We start from the raw sequence: 19,211 nt of genomic DNA, 5'->3' as shown, positions 1-19,211 counted from the left end.
GTATAACCTAATAATAAATTTAGAGCACAAACAAAATCTAATTTCAGCATAGCAATTAACAAGCCTATTCTAAAACCTTACTTCATCATACAGGGGGTATGAAGTTGGTAGCTTCAGAGTAGTCACAGAAAACCTTAGGCTAAGAGGATTCCCAGGTGATGCACTTGGTTGAGTTTCTCTGAGGCCTTTATTCTCTCTGATCTCCCTGGTGACCCCAAAATGACTACATCTTATGGAATTCTAGGGATCTGGCCACCCTAAATGGCGAGCCTGTTTGCAATCCCTTGAGTAATTACAGCTACATGTCGGGACCTAAAAAGTGGCTGGGAAAGGAGTTGCTTTAGAAATTTGGAGAAGCTAGAAATTGTTTGATTTTTCTGGTATTGGCCTACTGAAATGTTTGCAGAGAAAAATGCTAGTGCCAGGCAGGCATAGCGTAATCAAATAGACTTGATCATTATGTAGCTTAAATGCACTAAAGATATTGAACTTTCCTTTTTAAGTCACGGAAAAATACTGGGCTAACCTATTAAAACTGGGAAAAAAACAATGTGTGGAGTACTATAAAAATGTGAGTCATTTAAAAAATGGATTTAATATCAAGCCTTGTGAATTATATTGGGTGTTTTGCCCATCATACTCTGATATCCTCAGGAGAAACACTGAACTGTGATACACAGAAATAATCAAGGAAAAAGTGCCATTTTATTTCTATGTAATAGCTATATAACTTATGTAGAAAATACAAAATAATTGTGGAAAAATATGAGGAATAAGATGATTTTTCACAGTCCTTATAAAGAAGCAAGTTGTTTGCTTGTGTAGCATTTTGTAAGTTTTTAGAAATAGTTCACACGTGTGTGTGTTTGTGTCCGGGGCAGTTGTTCATAGAGCCAGTACACAAATCTCTTTTCTTTCAAATAACACCCAGAAGACCTATATATTTAATACTTTTGAGCAAGGTTATGCAGTCCCCCTGACCCTATTTTATAACCAGCTGTTAACAGATAGAGGCCCACGTCACCCTTTGTAAAGAACAACCCTCAATGGGCTATTATATGAGCAACTGGTGAATACAGCTTGTGATATCAGAAATGATAATAATTTCTAACCTCTTCCTTCTCAGCACTTTGCAGATCACGCCATTCCTCGGTTACATGGCCAAAATCCACTGTGTTCATGGGGACTTTAAATTCTCCAATGATGTCATGCTTGGAGAAACGATCAAAATCATACACGGCCATCACCAGGGTTTTGCCACCTAATTCCGAGTACGGCACCTAAATAAAAAGAGATGAGGATAAAATACCTGGTCACAAAAATGCTTAAAACATGTTACTTTGTTCATAGTGTTTAATTTTTTATGTCAGATAAATAGAACAGGGTGATAATTTTGCTTTTGCTTATTTCTTAAATGGAGACTTTTGACTAACTGCTCGAGGCTTTAATTACTTGAGAGAAAATGGGAACTTACAGTGATTTATCACTTTATCCCAAAGTTCTAGAAGCTGTTAGTATTATTAATAATGGATCCTACTATTAGTCATGCTATAAATACTTCAAGATTAATAAAAGGATAAACCAACCAATTGCATTTGCCTCTGTAAATCAGTTTTTCTTATAGAATATTTTATTGTTATAAGTTATATTGTCAGGATGTAAATTACGGAGGGGCCGACAACTTGTTTCAAAAGTTCCATTAACTCTTTCAAGCCATTTAAATGCTACAGTTTAACAGAGCAATGATTTATTAAAAGATATGCTAGGAGTCTGAAAGAATTTAAACAAAATTCACAAGTGCCTCACCTACTCCCTAAAATAATTTACTGATTGACAAGAACTGACTAGAAAATTGACGTTTTGAATATCAGAGATGCATTATAATGTGGATCTTGAAGTTCCTTCTTAGGTATGACACACGTTAGGCTAAGTGTGGCAAAAGGCCAAGAACTGATGAATTCTCCAGCTGTTCAAATATATCTGGGACAGATGCTACGGGTTGGGGTGTTGATTAGTGACATTTTTAATATTCAGGGAAAGCAATGCAATCCGAGTAAGCTACACTTCAGTAACTGGATAGAAATACCTAATTAAGAAATTGTTTAGACTTGTCTTGAAGGTTTGATCAATTTTCATACACTTCCTATTATTTTATCAGTGTAAATGATTGTCTTATGCTCCAGCAAACATTTCTCAATTAACTCTGTATATTAAGGAGGGAAGAAGGAAGAATATTTGGCCATATACATAAAAAGTTTTAGTTTTCCCAAGAGTTTTTAATCTGTCATTTATTTATCGTCGGTTTAGAATCTGAGTATTCTATTAAAACACTATGATTAAAAACTAGGCATGATACTTTTTTCATTTTAGAAGGAATTTAAAATCCTTCCAAAGAGCTGAGTTTCAAAGGAAGACATGTAGGAATAAACCCTTAAAAATTTTATTGTATTTCTAAAATCTCTCTAGACTTTTTGATGATTGTACTGAAATGGCAATAGTCAAAACCCTGGGCTGAGGGTTGGAAAGACCTGGGCCCGGATTTCCTAACTTTCCAGCTGAAGGGCCTGAGGTAAGTGAATAAACCTCAGCTTATTCATATATCAAACTGCGATAATACTATAAAAGTGCCTACTTCGTGGGGCACTATTTTGAGGATGAATGAATATATGTAAAATACCTAGCACAGAGTAGACACTTAAATAATACTTGTTTAAATGATGAGTAGCTCCTTCAGATAAGAGTTTATTTTGGGTGGGAAAAAGAAGATGAATTTAGTTTGGGGCACATTGAATTAATGTTAAATGGATCTAAATCAATTCTAAAGACTATCCTCTTTAAACTCTTATATTTCATTCCTATATCATATTGTCTCTTGGCATTTCAAGATGAGCAGTTTACAATGTCTACTGAAGAAATTGACCAGTTATTTAGAAAAATTGGCATAGTTCTTAAATATATCAAAATACATTGTACTTTGGGTTTATTTATAGTTTTATCAAGTACCTTTCAGGAAGGTTGGTCAAAGTTTATAGAGAATTTCAAAATTTCAATAATTATACTTCTTCGAGTCATAGAAATTACTAATAAAATTATTAGCAAGTTTTTTAGAAATATATGCAGGTAACTCAAAGCCCCTATAACAATATTTCAAATAATTTAAGAAATTGCTTACTAAATTCTGGTTGGAAACTGCTGACCTAAATTAAGATTAATACATAGTTAAGTAAAACAATTGTGATTACTCTTGGCAATAATTTTTCTTTTTATGCTTTGTGTGGTATATCAACCACAGTGATTAGCTCTTCATAAGCTCGGTATTTTCCGAATGTTTTTTTACTGCTACTCTAAATTAACTGGGCACAGAAAAACTATAGATTTTAAATAAGATTACTGAGAATGTGTTAGGGACTTTGTCTTGAAAATTCAAAAATTTTAGAGTGAATAAGGACACTGCTACTTTACAAAATTGAAAACAAGGTTTGAGAAAATGACTCATGCCCTCAGTTTCATAAATTTATTTCATAACAGAATGTTTGCCAACATGGGGCACATGCTCTTGCTAAGCCTGGCTGATAGATGGGGCGATTTCGAATCAGCCTGCTGGCACATTCCCAGACATTTCATTTTTTAGAAATGTATTGTTCTGAATAATGCATTTAAAATATTTTCACATATTAAAAATATTCACCAAAGAATTGTTTTTATGAATGACTTCAAGCCAAGGGCTACAAAGATCTCTGAGGCCTGTAGGGCATGTTTTTATATGGACAAGTTATTATATGGACAGAATCTCTCTTTGTTATTGTTTGTCAACTGAGGTGTCTCAACAAGATGAAGAACATCAGGGAAGAGCCTAGAGTAAAGGAAAAAGGCTATAAATGCAGTAAAACAATATGTTCATATTCTTTTTGTTGATAAGAATGGTTATAAAGCACTTACACACAGAATTTTGCCCCTGTATACATGGAATTTTGCAACAAGAGTAATACCTATTTGTACCATTTAAGCACTGGAACATAGCTTACTTTATTCTGTAATTGCACTGGGGTTTTACCTATTTTCAGGAACTTTGAAACTCAGACAAATGATTTCATTGCTTGGGCTTTATTTTACAGAGCGACCTCAGTGTTTAGATGTGTCTATGACACCCTCATCATGTTCCAGTCCATATTCCATAATGAAATGACAGAGCTGAATCCTCCTTGACCACACTGAAATGCATTATAGAATCCTCACCAGGCCAAAGATAAGAATTTCAGATATTCTGAATAGAATCATTGTGAGTCCCTGAACAACAATTCATGTGCATATCTATGTATGTATGTGTGAGGATAATATCAGTCTTTTATCTAAAACAACAAAGGAAAAGTTATAAGTAAATACATAGAAATACCTTGAAAGTAAATTGCTCATTGAAGACAGGATTAAGGGTTTTTCGGTGGACTTTTGTCTCAAATTTCTTCTTTTTATCAGGCAGCAGAAACACTTTCACATAAGGATCAGATGTGCCCCCCATGTCTAAGGCAGGCAGTTCAGCAGCCTGGATGATCCCTACGAGCAGCTGAAATAAATGACAGCAGACAGCACACACAGACATTGGTAGACATTTTGGAAAAGATCAATTTGTTCACAAGGCTGTATATTGTGATTTCTCCCTCTTCCTCTTTGTTTTTAATAAACTTCTATTCTTTTATGAATCTGAACACAGAAGGCAAATGAAGTCAGCTATAAAGTCTTCAGAAACCCAGTTATGACAGATGCAGGCTCTGGGAGGCCTCATTTTAAGTACAAAAGAGGCTTTTAAAAGGTTGCTGATTACAGTTAAATATGGAATTCATATTTGCAAAAGGGTTGCAATCAAATAACTTTCCAGTTGCTAAAAGCACTCGTGCATTGTTTTTCTTTCCAAGGCGTGATTTGTAAGTGGAAATAAATTGTTAAACAATCAGTAGTCTGTAATTATAAAGTAGGAAATTTTTATTCTTTACCAAAGCCTCAGTCAGACCAGCTAGATCCAAATTTCTTAGAAATTGGGTAGCATTTTGAGATAAAAAAAAATAAGATCTGCCAGTTTCTATTATATTCAACCTTCACTTGCGTGCTGGCTACATTTATTTTAACGTACAGTAGAATGAGTATCTATTAAATTCTGTGTTTAAACATAAGACATGGAGTTAAATGTAATTTCAGCTTCATAAAGAAGGGGAGGTTACAGTATGGTTTTTAAATGCTAAGTAACTATGCTTCTGTTTTTTTCAAAAACAAAAATACCTACATTTCCTCCAGTCTATTTTTTCATTGATACATTCCTAAGCTTTATTAGAAATATCAGAATATTTATGGCATCAATATTTTTGAAAATAAAAGATCAGTATACATGGACTATTATTGATATTCTTTCTTCAGAGATCTTGTGTCAACAGACTGGTTTAGATCCATATGGGAAAGAAAGGTAGAGTTTTATTGTTATTCAAGGTATATACTATTCAGTAAATGCAGCCACACCACAGGTTCTCACATCAGAGCCTGAAAATTTGAGTCTGTGACTTTTAGCTGATAGTGTGAAAAAGCAATTCACCTTCTTAAAAAAAAAAAAAAAAAAGTCACACTCATTTTCTGTGAAACTGACCCACCATGTTTTTAAGTGCATTTTGGCTAGTTGTCTCAGTTTTTAACCTGGACCAATACCCTGAATGATTATGTTGTTTACATTTTAATGCTTCAATATCTTTTCTGTGGCATCATGATACAACAGTAGCAATAAGGGTGCTAGATTGTAGGTACACAAAACACAGACAGATGGTCAAAGAATAGCTAAAATAGGCATCGGATTATAAAGACTTGATTAGTAAAGCAAACAGTCTGTTTCTTCGTTTGCTAAATTGGTATTTGCCTTTATGTAGCAATGGCATAAGCAAGATTCTATTTCCTCATTCTCACTTTTTGTAACCAATTTTCTTTTGGACAGGGAAAACACTAGAGATGTAATCATCTAGTTTTAAAGAGTTTAAACTATATTTTAGAGATTTTTGGATATTTGTTAACAAAGAATGAAGTTCTTCCAATCTCTCTCTGACTTCTACCTAAGAGATAAATACTACATTTCTCTCTACCATGAGAGCTTCTCAATTAGAGTATTTCCATGTTATCTTTTAGTTTCGGTAAGCAAATGTGTAGTCATTAAAACTTTATCTATGAAGTTCTCCAGTCTTTATCTTCTCTGCCTCACAGGAATCATCTTATAAATCAAAGTAGCTCAGAACATTTGGAAAAATCAATGCATAATATTAAAAAAATTTCATCTGATAGAATCTTCTAGATTCTCAGAATGAAATAACCTTTTTAGACTTGATAGTTTGCTTGTTAGTAAAAAAATAAGTGCTATTTATTTTCTTAAAAATACTGCCCTATAAAACACTTAATAATTAAAGCTAATTTAGAAGTTTCAAAATGATGACTAACCAGGATGAGATACTACTAGATTTCCACTGGAAAAAATGAATGGAGAATAAATTAGGAGAAAAACACTGGATGCAAATGTAAAGGTTGGGTAAATTTTTGGAAAATATATGTTAAGATAACATAAGTTAACCTTGACCTTTCCTAGAATATATACGTAATAAGAGATTTTGCTCCCAATCCAGTCTCAATGCTCAAATTTTGGTAGAAGTGATAGAAATGACCTCAAATCCCATACTTAATTAACTATAAATGATATACCTATAAGCCTATATAAATCCATACCGATAAACCTGTACCTACAACCCAATATGCAGCTTTCTAGAATGTATTGTGAAATAACTAGCTAGGGCTGTAATGAAGCTGATCACATAAAATTATTTTCAATAGGACAGAGCATACTTATATATCCTTCATGAAAAACCCTCTGGAAACGTCAGAAAGTGAAGACATTATTTGAACTGTCAATTCCTAAATAAAGCACAGAATTCCTGCAGCTGTAAATACTGAGAGCTCCCACACTCACTTTGGATATTAGTTATCAAAGATGAACATTAGTGTTTGATTCATTTATCATTCATTCCTCATCAAACAGGAAATCATGAACACATGCTGCATTAGGAGTAATTTGCCTTTACTTTACATTTATCTGTTCTTTTTTGGCCAAAAAGATGAATGATTCAAAACAAACTGGAGAGATTTAAAACTCCCCTAGTTGGAGAAGGGATATGTCTTACAGATTTTTAAGAACTTGAACTCTAACATAGCCAATTCCACTAATTCTTTTTTTTTCTTCTTTTTTTTTTTTTTGGTTGAGACAGAATCTCACTTTGTTGCCCAGGCTAGAGTGAGTGCCGTGGCGTCAGCTTAGCTCACAGCAACCTCAGACTCCTCGGCTTAAGCGATCCTACTGCCTCAGCCTCCCGAGTAGCTGGGACTACAGGCATCCGCCACTATGCCCGGCTAATTTTTTCTATATTGATTTTTAGTTGTCCATATAATGTCTTTCTATTTTTAGTAGAGACGGGGTCTCGCTCTTGCTCAGGCTGGTCTCGAACTCCTGACCTCGAGCGATCCACCCGCCTCGGCCTCCCAGAGTGCTAGGATTACAGGCGTGAGCCACTGCGCCCGGCCTCAATTCCACTAATTCTTATCTAGCTTTTTAATTTTTTTTTTTAACAATACAGAAGGTAAAGAAAGATCCTTACTAACAACATGGATCCTAGAAGATCTTTGAATGTAGAAAGATTTTTAGCAGTTATCTTTGAGCTATCTGTATAACAGGCAGTCAATAAATGGTAGCTAATATTATCATCCATCTAGTTGGCACCTCGTGACTTTTTGAGATATTGAAGCAGGAATGCTTGTTTTGTTACCTTCTGTTCTTTGTCATTTTTTGGGCAGCATTCATTGGAACTAGAAATCAAGCTGGTCTTCCTATTTTTCTATAATTGCTATCTCATTAGCAATGAGAGTTTCATTTAGTATCATGATATTATATAAGGCACCCCTGCCTTTAAAATCTATGGACCATAGTCAATTTTTTATCTTTGATTGTTCCAGCTCAGAATGAGGGGTAAGGTTGTGGCTGGAAGCTCTCAGAAGCAGACTGAATGCTTCTAATTAATTTATATTCTGTCTCCCTGCCGAAAGTGCCATAAGTAGATGTAATCTGTTGAATACTGTGAATTCTAATTACCAGAAGTTAAATTAGCAAGTAGGGGACTGCCTGTACTTAGAAATTATTTCATCAATAGCTTTGATAATTGCATTTTCCCCTTGCAGCAAATGAAATATGTTAAGAATTTTGCTGCACTTTCTACTTGGTAATTTCAGAAAATGTAATGGAATTAGAAGACATTTCCCCCCTCAGACCTGGTTATTCTGGAAATCATAATCCAGTGAGTATTGGAGTTTTCCCAGTTTCTCCTCTTCTTTGGGTTCTTCTTTTTCTTCCCCATCAGTCAATCCAGTTTCAGCATCATCATCCTTAAGGGCCTATGATTAGAAAAATGGATCATATATGAATTCAAGTGAATTTACACTGAAACCCAAATTAAACTGGGCCTGTAGTTATACTTCCAAGCTGTTAGAAGCAAGCACTGAGATGCTGGAAATCTGTTTGTCTGACACACATTCACATTTGCTGCTTACATATTTTTTAAATTCCATTTGTGCACGGAATTTTTTCCCCCAATCAGCAAGCAATATGGAAGCAATGGAAGAAGCCCCTCAGAATATTGCAAGCAAAAAATGTATAATTGTTGCAAAGAAAATGTCAACTTGGTGTTATATTTGGCTCTGATACAACTGCCTCTTTCGGAGGAAAGTGTGATAAACATGCTATTAACCAGGCCAGGTTTCACATTCATGTAGTTTAAAGAGATGCTCAGCATCATATAAAACATTGCTACATGCAGTGGAGTCATTTGTACAAAATGCATGGCCTCTTGTTGCCTTATTTCCTATGGCAAAGATAGTTGAGTAAGTGATCCTCAGAATATTTTAATTCCCTGTGCCTTACATATACATGTATAATGGTTATGGAAAGAGAGGAAAAAACATGCCACCAGCAAATCCATGTTTAGAGAAAAGTTCACCCCACTTCCAGTTTAAGTTTACCATTTTATTTTCATAGCAGCTCCACAGAAAGCTAGGCTGAATTAAATTGATTTAAGAGTCTATTTGACATCAAAAGATAAAACGAGTTATGTTTACAATCTTATCAAAAACTCAGATTGGTATAAAAATTCATTTTGCATTAAAGAACAAAATCAATTCTATTGAACTCTTGAAACTCAGTCTGACAAAGTGAATATTCTTTATGACCTAAAACTTAAGTGTAACATAAATTGAAATACTAGAAAGCTCATTACCTTACACATTCAAATGCTCCTCTTTTTAAAAAATCAAATATATAATGTATTTTCCTAGCCAGCAAAAATTTTGCTAAAAACATCCAAGGTTATAAAGGCTGTAAATATTTGAAGCTTTGTTTCTGGGGATGTATAGTCTTATGACTTTAAATAATTAGAAAAAATAATCAGAAATCTATACACAGTTGTTATTCAAAATTAAAAATAATAAAAAGTTACATTTTCCTGATCCCTAGTGAGGTTGAAAAATTGAAAATCTTTATATTAGCCACTTGTATTTTTTCTGCCGGGGACTACCTGTACATCTCCTTTGCTAATTTTTCTATTATATTGTTGGCCTTTTTCTTATTGATTTATAGAGGCTCTTTGTATTTTAGTGGCCTCAACTTTGTTGTTATATGTAGCAAATATTGTCTCCTAGTTTTTAGTTATGGCATTTTCATTGCAGTGTGTGTGTGTATGTGTTACTGTAGAATCTCACTGAAAGCAAGGTAGACATACTATTATAATGATGCGTGGTTTTATATCTCTGACAAAGTAAAGGAATCTTGACTGTTGTCACCTTTGAAACTGAATTTGAAAATTCTCATGGAACTTAAATGCAAGAAGTATAACCAGGCTTTAGCTAGGCATCTCAGTCATCAGACTATAGTTCCACCACCCTGCTATCCCCACCCTCCAGACCATGTGCTTTTTTTCTCTGCTGTGTTCATCACTCTCAGGAGGGAGATTCTCTGTTCAATCACCCACTCCCACAGAGACCCCCAGTGGTGCTTCAGAATGGTACCCTCAGTTCCTGAATTTACAAAATTTTCCAATTTGACTGCATCCAGTTAACTTCAATTTGATTCTAAAAAATTGAGACTTGGATGCATCACAGATTAATCGAACTCATTCAGGTGGGAAGAACATATAAACAGAGTCAAGCTTTGTCAGAGATGCCTCCCCTTTTGTGCTTCTTGAAATTTTTCAGGCGTTGACAAAAGGTTTGGAAAATTGAAAATTACCATTATTACATACATTTATGTAGAAACACGCTCAAATTTGGTTAGCCACACACCATTTAATTTAGAAAGGTTAATTTATGCTTGGTGGTTCTGTGAATATTAAAATGTTGGTTTACTATTAGCCGAAGGCAGAAAGCAACAGAAAAATATTTAAAAATTTTACTAATCTTTTAATTTGAGGGCAGGGCGTCATTAAAGGGAACATGAGCTTAATAAAGTGACAAAAAAAGACTACTGAGAGAACTTTAGGCAGTGGAATCCTATTGCCCTTTCAAAACCTTAGCTATGTAGAAGTCTTTAACACTGTCACAAGAAGATATGCTTAGAAAATTGCAGTTTAGGTAATTGCCTCTCTGTAAGGTTTTAATTTTTAAAAAATAATAGCAAACTACTTTAACACGTAGTTCTGTCTGAAAAATTTGCACATCACTCTATCATTATAATAAAAAAATTCATAGATTAAAATACCTTTTCAAAGGTCTCTTTCAGAACTGACAATTTATGTATCATGTATCAGCCAGTCCAATTTGAAGTAGCTGAGATATTAAATCTCCTTCTCCCTAAGTGGTTTTTGCTTGAATAGAAGGTGCAGGACCATCTCTGCAATTATTCTGCATAAAATAATGCTAAATTTTTGATAATTTCTCAGTGCTACTGTTCATCACTGAAGTGATTAAGTCTATTCCTGTCCCAAAGGCTAAGCTTAAGTAAGACATTTTCTGTACCATCACATTAAATTCAGACCTATTAAATCAGTAGCTATTATATCTCGAGAGCAATATTTTTCCCTCTATGGAACAAAATTTGGATGGAAAAAGCTTGTAAACCCAGCAGTTTTGAGGTTTGATAAATTGCAGTAGAAAAAGCTGTGTTGGGAACATGAGGCCTTATTTTAAATTTCAAAGATTTTAGCGCAAGCGGTTATGTTTTGCTTTCACATTCAAAAGGTGCTTAGTTCACACTCATCAGAAGGAGCATTTGTTCATTCTCAGTTACACTGTCTAGCTTTGGATTTGATAAGGCACACTGAAAAGGTACCACAAGGGACTGCATTTTCTTTCTATGTCCATCAGTTTTAAACTTGAGCTTTCTAATACTGTTATGTTTAATCTGTTAGCACTGTTTAAAATGAGAATAGTTTATCTTTAAAAAAAAATCAGTTTAGTTCAGCCTCTTGATGTGTGTCAGAATGGTATACCCTCAGCTGTGGAGCCCCAGCTGCCAGGCCACTAAATGTATCTGAGCATTGACTAGGGATGTCTAAGTAGCAGAGGAAACCTACCGCAAGGGACAATCCAGAACAGTCATGAGACACAACACAGATAAGGAGGACATAGAAGGAAGAAATAAAAATTAAAATATCCACACACATTAGTGAGAACCATGGAGAAATGACCTTTCCAAACCTGTGATTTTGCAAGTTGATATTTTTCTTCTGTAGGTTCTCAAGTTTTAAGGCATAAAAAGAACCCTTAAATATATATCTTACACAATATAAATATCAATAGTTTTTGTAGCCATTGAAGAATATTTTTAAAATTCTTCCTTGGTTATAAAGGCTTACTATAGTGATATGTAGCCGTGAACACTGAAATTGAATTTCTGTGAGTTTGATATGAATTGAAATGGTAAAAACTTATTGATTGCCCTAGAGCCTATATATCTTAAGAAATCATATCTAAAATGCCTCTCACATCTGTTTTTAAATGAGAGGCATAAACTACCTTTATTGTCTTTCCCATGTTCACTTCAAAAGTCTGCTTAAGATATTTTGAAAATATAATTTAAGAATTTTAGTTTGTATTTATGCTGTTTTGAATTTGGATGATATGATGATCACTATGTGACATAATATCTTTTTAAAATTTGCACATTTTATTTTTCTTCTTGAGCCTTCCTCTTCATAAAATGATAGAACCCATTATAAACCACTTTTTTTGTCTGCTTTGAAAGTAGCATAAGATGTTATATAAATGTTTCTCATTGAAGCCTATTTTTACTTGTCCAAATTTTATTCTGTACATTTAATTGTTCATAATTGCAAACCAAGACCTAGCTAACATTCTATGTAGACAAAGTAATCTACTTAAAATGATTAAAAAAATTTTTGGGTGGTTGAAATTCTAAATAATCTGCAATAATGCATTATTACAAAATATTGCTAACTTAGTATTTCTTTATTTGACTCATTTTCTCTGTCCCTCCCCATCCAAAAAAACAGATGATCAATGAAAAATTATACCATCAATTCTTTATATTCGAGATCTTGGTCATTTATCCATGTCATAACAGGGGTAATAAACCCTACCACTATGCTATCAATTACGGTCTTACATAATACAGAACAAATTCCACAAATAAAAATATAGGTTTCTTATCCTAGGAAGAAATGCTATAGTTATCATTTCACATTGTTCAGTACTTTTAATTGTTAATTCTAGAACACAGAGAATCCACATTTGAATTTTATGGTAATTATGAAAATGACAGTATTCTGTTTTTAAATTATTTTCACAATATAGCTAAAATTTAACATGCATATTATTTAGTGCATATCCATCTAGGAGATTAGTTCCATGCTTAATCTCCCAATAAGTTGTTTAAAGAAATCTGTATCAAGTCCTGCTTGCTATGGAAAATTTAGAAATAAAGACACAATTTAAAATTTTAGTTTCTACTTAACAAATTAACTGAAGAGAAAGATCCTTATTAGACATCTGTAGTTAAACATTTGTGCATAGATACTTATGACTGTGATTAGAAATTGTCAGAAAAATTGAACCCTTGTTACTCAGAGCTCAGGCCAAAGCTCTCAGAGTGAGTACAGGCATAATATCCGTTCTATGGCTCTGAAAGCAAACAGAAGTAGGCAGTATAAAACGAGCTTTTGTGAAATTGTTGTCAATAGATACCACAGTGTCTTTGAGAAAAAGTTTAAAACTCAGACTGGGAAGGGGATTAGTGTCCTGAGTGTGTGATTAACTAGGAAACTATGCAAATGCACTTAAAATGTCTATTGTAATACCTGATTAAATTGTCCTTAAGGAGATTCACATATTGAACAGTTCAATTAATCGCAATTAATATTATAAGATGAATTTATAAAACTGCCAGTATATATTATTTGTGAATAAATGGAACTTATGAATTATTTGATGGAAATTTGATTGAAAATATTATTTTCATGAAAAATCTCTATATTTTACATTTTAAAATATGAATTACATGTGCTTTAGAAATATTCGACATGAATATCACCAGAAAATGAAGAGATATTTCATAATTATTAATAGTAAACATAATCTTGAACCAAATTTTCCAATTTAGCCAAAAATAGCTATATAAAGGACATCCAAATACCTTCCTTGGGATTGGGAAGATAACCCAGCCAGATGGATTCTACAGCAACCGTTATGGTTTTAATTGTCCTTAAGTGAGGAAATAAGAATTTTGCCTTCAAATTCTATACTATTCTTGAGGATTAGCTCATACTTCTCTCCATTCCCCCATGTAACTCATTATTCTTGAGAACTAATTATTCAGCTGGATGGCTATGCAGGAATGGTAGCTTTCATCAAGTTTGATGAACAGCTATAAAGCTGTAATTTAACAGTGACTATGAACGGTGAAAATTAGACCCCTGCCCAAGAGGGAAAACACTTAGGTACTCTTTATTCAGTTTCTCTGACTATAAACACAGTTAAGACTGGCTGCACAGATGTAATCAAAATGTTCAGGCATCTTCTCATACGTTGGACCCATGCGGGGACCCTTTTCTGGTCTGTATGCACAGGAGACTGGAGAACCCTGTCAAATGTCTCCATTACACTTTGGGCCTTAAGTAATGACTGAGGGGATTACAAAGCACCTTAACAATGGTATGTACCCAGGAGTTGTTTATTTCTATAATTACCTGGCATAAAATAATAGACCACTTATTTATTTTTAACAGTCTAAGAAGAAATACGGAATGAGTACGTTACCTGATCTTTCATGGTCTTCCCTAAGTCTTTCACATCTTTCATGTTAATGGCATTCTTCCCTCCCTTTTCCTTTCCCTTCTTCTTGTTCTTCTTTTTGAACAAACATTTCTTACAAATACAAAAGCAGCAGGTCAGGACTAAAAGGACTGCGACTATGGCTATGGCAATTAAGGCCCATGGTGGCACTGAAAGAAAAAAACACACAGAAGCGTTAGTCATAAGACACTTAGATGTGCAAAACCTTTTAAGTCATGGGCTACAAAGGTATTCATTTCTTCATTTGTGTTTATTGAGCACCCATGATGTTCCGGGTACACTGATCTCTGGGGTACTTTATCCACATCATTTTCTCCTCTTAGCCTGTTGGTTGTTTCTTTTCCACTTCTCCCTTCCAGATATGTCAAATGTCATCTCCTCCCTATGGCTTTTCCTGACTCTCCAAGCTAGATCTCCATTAATCCATTCCTTCTTATTCAGAGCCAAGCTCTGGAGTTTGATCTTTGAGTTTAAATCCATTTACTTGCTATGTGATCTTGGGCAAATCTTCTAACCTCTCTCTGCTAGTTTCCTCATCTCTAAAGTGGAAATAAATTGGTAAGTACCTCATAGAATCTTTATGAGGGTTACATAATAAGATGTAGTGCTAGGCACCTGGCATAAAGCTTCATAAATGTTAGCTGTTATTACTCATTTATGAAATATTAACATGTTCTGGCATCATGGGAAGGGCAGGTATTAATCACATAAACTTGTACAAATGTAAAATCATAACAGTAGTGAAGGTTGGGAAGAAGTACTTGGTGCTCTGGTGAAGGTCGATCATGGAGAGAGAGACCCACTCATGGTCTCCAAGGCAGGGTGCTGCTTATGTGTTCAGAGGCTCTTAAAACAGGCTTGGATTCAGGTTTGGTCGCTTAAGGGCTGTGTGACTCTGGTCAGACTGCTTAACTGTTCTGAGTTTCTATTTTCTTCTCTATGAAGTGATGATTATAATGGTACCCATTTCATCTGGTTTGAAGATTAAAGGAGTTAATATTCTTAAAGCTTAGAATGCATCTGGCACATAGCAAGACCTCAATGTTAGCTATCATTTCTTTATATTCAAGGCATTGTGGGTAATGCAGAGAGCTCAGGGTATACGAGGTGACAAAAAACACATACATACACCAATACATATCTTAAAAAGATGAATACGTGGAGAGGAGCTGAGTGAAAATGCTAAGGGAACTGAGGGGCAGACGAGATGATTTTTAGATAAGAGGACAGGCTTTAGATTTACAGGGTTTGTGAAATAATAGAGCATATATAAATAAATATACTCAAACATTTAGTTTTCCATTACAAGTGTCCATCTGCTAAAAGTTAGCATAATATTTGCCATCCCCTACACAATGTACTTATAAAAACCGTCTCAGGGAAACAGGATTTCACGTAGACTGGAAAGAAGTTATTCATGATACAAATCACAGCTATTGAGATTAATCAGAAGTAATTAGACTTGTCTGTTGTAATAAAAAAATAAATTGGACACTGAAATGATAAAAAATAAATGTTATTTTCTTCTAGCCACATGAGCATTGTTAGTGGCAATGATTGCTGAACACAAGTCAGGAGTACTTTGATGAGGTAAAAACACTTAAAAATTAACCTCTCTTCAAAATTGAGAAAAATCTCTTCTCTTTGCTCTCTGTCTGCATTTAGTGTCCTGGTGTGGAATACTCACTATGTGTGTTATTCTAGTTTATTGCTGGATACTAGATGTTAACCTAAGGACATAAAATTACAATTTCTGAAATTGTGTTTTCAAGCAAAGAAATACTTGTGTGAGAGTTATAGATAAGCCCACACCCAAAGACATGTTTTCTTATAGTTCTTTGATCTCATTAAACAATTCACATATTTTTTAAAAGATGTAAATTGAAGTAGGCTTATGTAACCAATGATATCATTCATAATACTTCATTTAAAAGCTTCTACCTCCCTTGATCTTGTTAAAATCCTGCCATGCATGAACGAGAAAGCCTATGTACTCATTGCAGGCCAGACAGCATTAATAATGACCCTTCATTTTGAACCCCGTAAATTATTCTCCCAGTCGGACTTGTGTGATAGTCTCTCAGAGAGCTACATAAAAGTCTCTTAAATTATACAAGACAAGACAGAGATGATTTGACAAGTTCACAAAAAGAAAATAGTGAAAGCAGAGGAACATTATTTAATCAAAAGGAATTAAAGAGATAGGAACATGGAATTACAGGAAGAAATTTGAAATAGGGCAACGTGAAGGTAATTTAAAACCACTGAAAAACTTATTTTGTGACTTTTATTTCTTAAAGCACTGCTGTCTTCTAGATTTGCTTTCAGTGGATCTTCTGAATAATTTAATTTTGAATATGTTGTGTTGAATATAATGAAATTAACAAAATTTTCTTCAAAATTGGCATCTTTTAGATAGAATTAAAAAATGCTTCATGTTATTATTTTGTATACCATAGGAAAACCTGACTCATTAGTCAGTTATAATGCAAAGAAACAGCCATTTTTAGTATATAGGGTTACCTGAATGCTCATGTTAAAAAATTTATTTTGTGTAGAATAACCAAATATTTAAAATTTGATAAGTTTACTAAGAAATAACATCCCCAGTATTATTAATTTGCAGTATTTATAGAAACATGTTTCACTATTGGAAAATCTCTTGGAATATATTTTGGATTAGGCTAAATGTTTATTGAAGACCTACTTATTATGGCCCAGCAATTGGTTGTACATATATTATCTCATTTAATCTTCATAGCAATTTTGTTCATTATCACTTCAATTTTACAGAGCAAAAACTAGGTTAAATAGTTTGAAAAATTCAAATATATCTTTAGGTTAAAAATGTGTATCTTACAAATGTATACAGAAGAAAAAAACCTTATCTAGCTTTGAAGCCTCTTTAATAGAACATTTTATATTAAAAAATCCAGTGAAGCAAATAAATAACACCATAACATGCTTCCAACAGTGAATTCTTTAATATAAAATATAGTTTCAGTCATAAATAGGCTCATCAAAATATTGCTACTGGCAAAAACTATCTGCTTATTGTTATTGCTACCTAACTATCATTAAATGGAATTTTATAATAAGAATTTTAACATTTAACTTAAAGGCCTTTCAGCAGAAAATAATAGACTAGTATAAAAACTCTCTATTAAAAATGTTATTTTCATTTTGTAGTTAATGAATCAATCTCACATACATTATTTGACCCAAAGGTAAACTGATGCATAAGAATTAAGTCAAACGTAAGTTAATTTGAAACTGCTTATGTTTTAACTTAGACCTTGAGGTAGGAAGAATAATGGCCTTTCAAAGATGTTTGTAGTCTATTTCCTGAAAGCTGTGAATATGTTACCTTACGTAGCAAGAGAGACTTTGCAAATGTGACTAAATTAAAGATCTCGAGATGGGGAGATTATCCTGGATTATCTGGGTAGACCCAATGTAATTACTAGGGTCCTTATAGATAGGCAGGAGTTTCAGAGTCAAAGAGAGATTTGAAGATTCTGAGATGCTGGTTTTCAAGACGGGAAAAGGAACCATGAGCCAAGGAATGCAGTGGCTTCTAGAAGCTGGACAAAGCAAGGGAATGGATTCTGCTCTACAGTTTCAAGAAGGAATCAGCCCTACCCATACCTCGATTTTAGCTCAGTGAAACCCATTTTGGACTTCTGGTCTCCAGAACTGGAAAATGATAAATGTGTTGTTTTATGCCAGTAAATTTGTAATTAATTACAACAGCAATAGGAACTCAAGAGATACAAAGAAGAGCTCAAGAGATTTGTAATACAGGCTGCATAGAGGTGCCTGGACAATTGTAGTATTCATGTGAGCTATTCATGTATTTCCTGCTATCTTTTCTTATCCACCCCTTTTATCTACCCATTCTGCGACCATTCTCATGACTTTAACATTATTTCCAGGACAAAACTGGAGGAATCACAGATTACCTGAATTCAAATTATACTATAGAGCTGTATTAAATAAAGCAGCATAGTACTGGCATAAAAATAGACACATAGGCCAGTGGAACAGAATAGAGAACACAGAAATAAATCCACACATCTATTATTTATCTTTGACAAAATCACCAAGAACATACAGTAGAGAAAGGACAGTCTCTTCAATCAATTGTGCTGAGAAAACTGGATATTCATATATGGAAGAATCAAACTAGACCCTTATCTCTAGTCATATACAAAAATCAAATCAAAATGGATTAAAGATTTAAATTTAAGAACTGAAACTATGAAACTACCAAAAGAAAACATTGGAGAAATACTTCAAGACAGTGGTCTGGGCTTCTTGAGTGATACCTCCAAAACATAAGCAATCAAAGCAAAATTGGACAAATGGGATCCCATCAAGCTAAAAAGCTTCTGCACAGCAAAGGGAACAATCAACAAAGTGAAGGATAACCCACAAAATGGCAGATAATATTTATTAATACAAAGTATCCATTTGACAAAGGATTCATAACTAGACTAAATAAGGAGCTCTAAGAACTTCATAGGAAAAAAATCCAATCTGATTTAAAAAATGGGGGAAGGATCTAAATAGACATTTCTCAAAAGACATATAAATGGCCAACAGGTATATAAAAAAAATGCTGAACATCATCAGTTATCGGAGAAATACAAATAAAAACTACAATGAGCTATCATCCCAGTTAAAATAGCTTTTATCAAAAGACAGGCAATAACGAGTGCTGGTAAGGATACGGAGAAAGGGGGACCCATATACACTCTTGGTGGGAATGTAAATTAGTGCATCCACTATGGAAAACAGTATGGAGGTTCCTCAGAAAACTAAAACTAGAACTCCCCTATGACTCAGCA

The 19,211-nt window shown here is 33.9% G+C and overlaps 1 protein-coding gene across 2 annotated transcripts in view; it reads right to left on the bottom strand.

Annotated features, from left to right (window-relative positions):
• SYT1 (synaptotagmin 1) overlaps positions 1-19,211 on the bottom strand; it is a 198,552-nt gene that overhangs the window by 132,162 nt on the left and 47,179 nt on the right. The window contains exons 2-5 of one of the 2 annotated variants that reach the window (XM_069490422.1): positions 14,326-14,510; positions 8,335-8,457; positions 4,394-4,561; positions 1,113-1,280 (exon numbers count right to left, since the gene is read on the bottom strand). In XM_069490422.1, coding sequence (XP_069346523.1) covers positions 1,113-1,280; positions 4,394-4,561; positions 8,335-8,457; positions 14,326-14,510 — 644 coding nt within the window. The remainder of the gene's footprint in view (positions 1-1,112; positions 1,281-4,393; positions 4,562-8,334; positions 8,458-14,325; positions 14,511-19,211) is intronic. The other variant, XM_069490423.1, reaches the window with a different exon arrangement.

Source organism: Eulemur rufifrons, chromosome 16 (genome assembly GCF_041146395.1).
Source record: "Eulemur rufifrons isolate Redbay chromosome 16, OSU_ERuf_1, whole genome shotgun sequence".
NCBI classification, from domain to species: Eukaryota; Metazoa; Chordata; class Mammalia; order Primates; family Lemuridae; genus Eulemur; species Eulemur rufifrons.
Note: the sequence above shows the minus strand (reverse complement) of the source record. Positions and strands in the feature narration are given on the sequence as shown.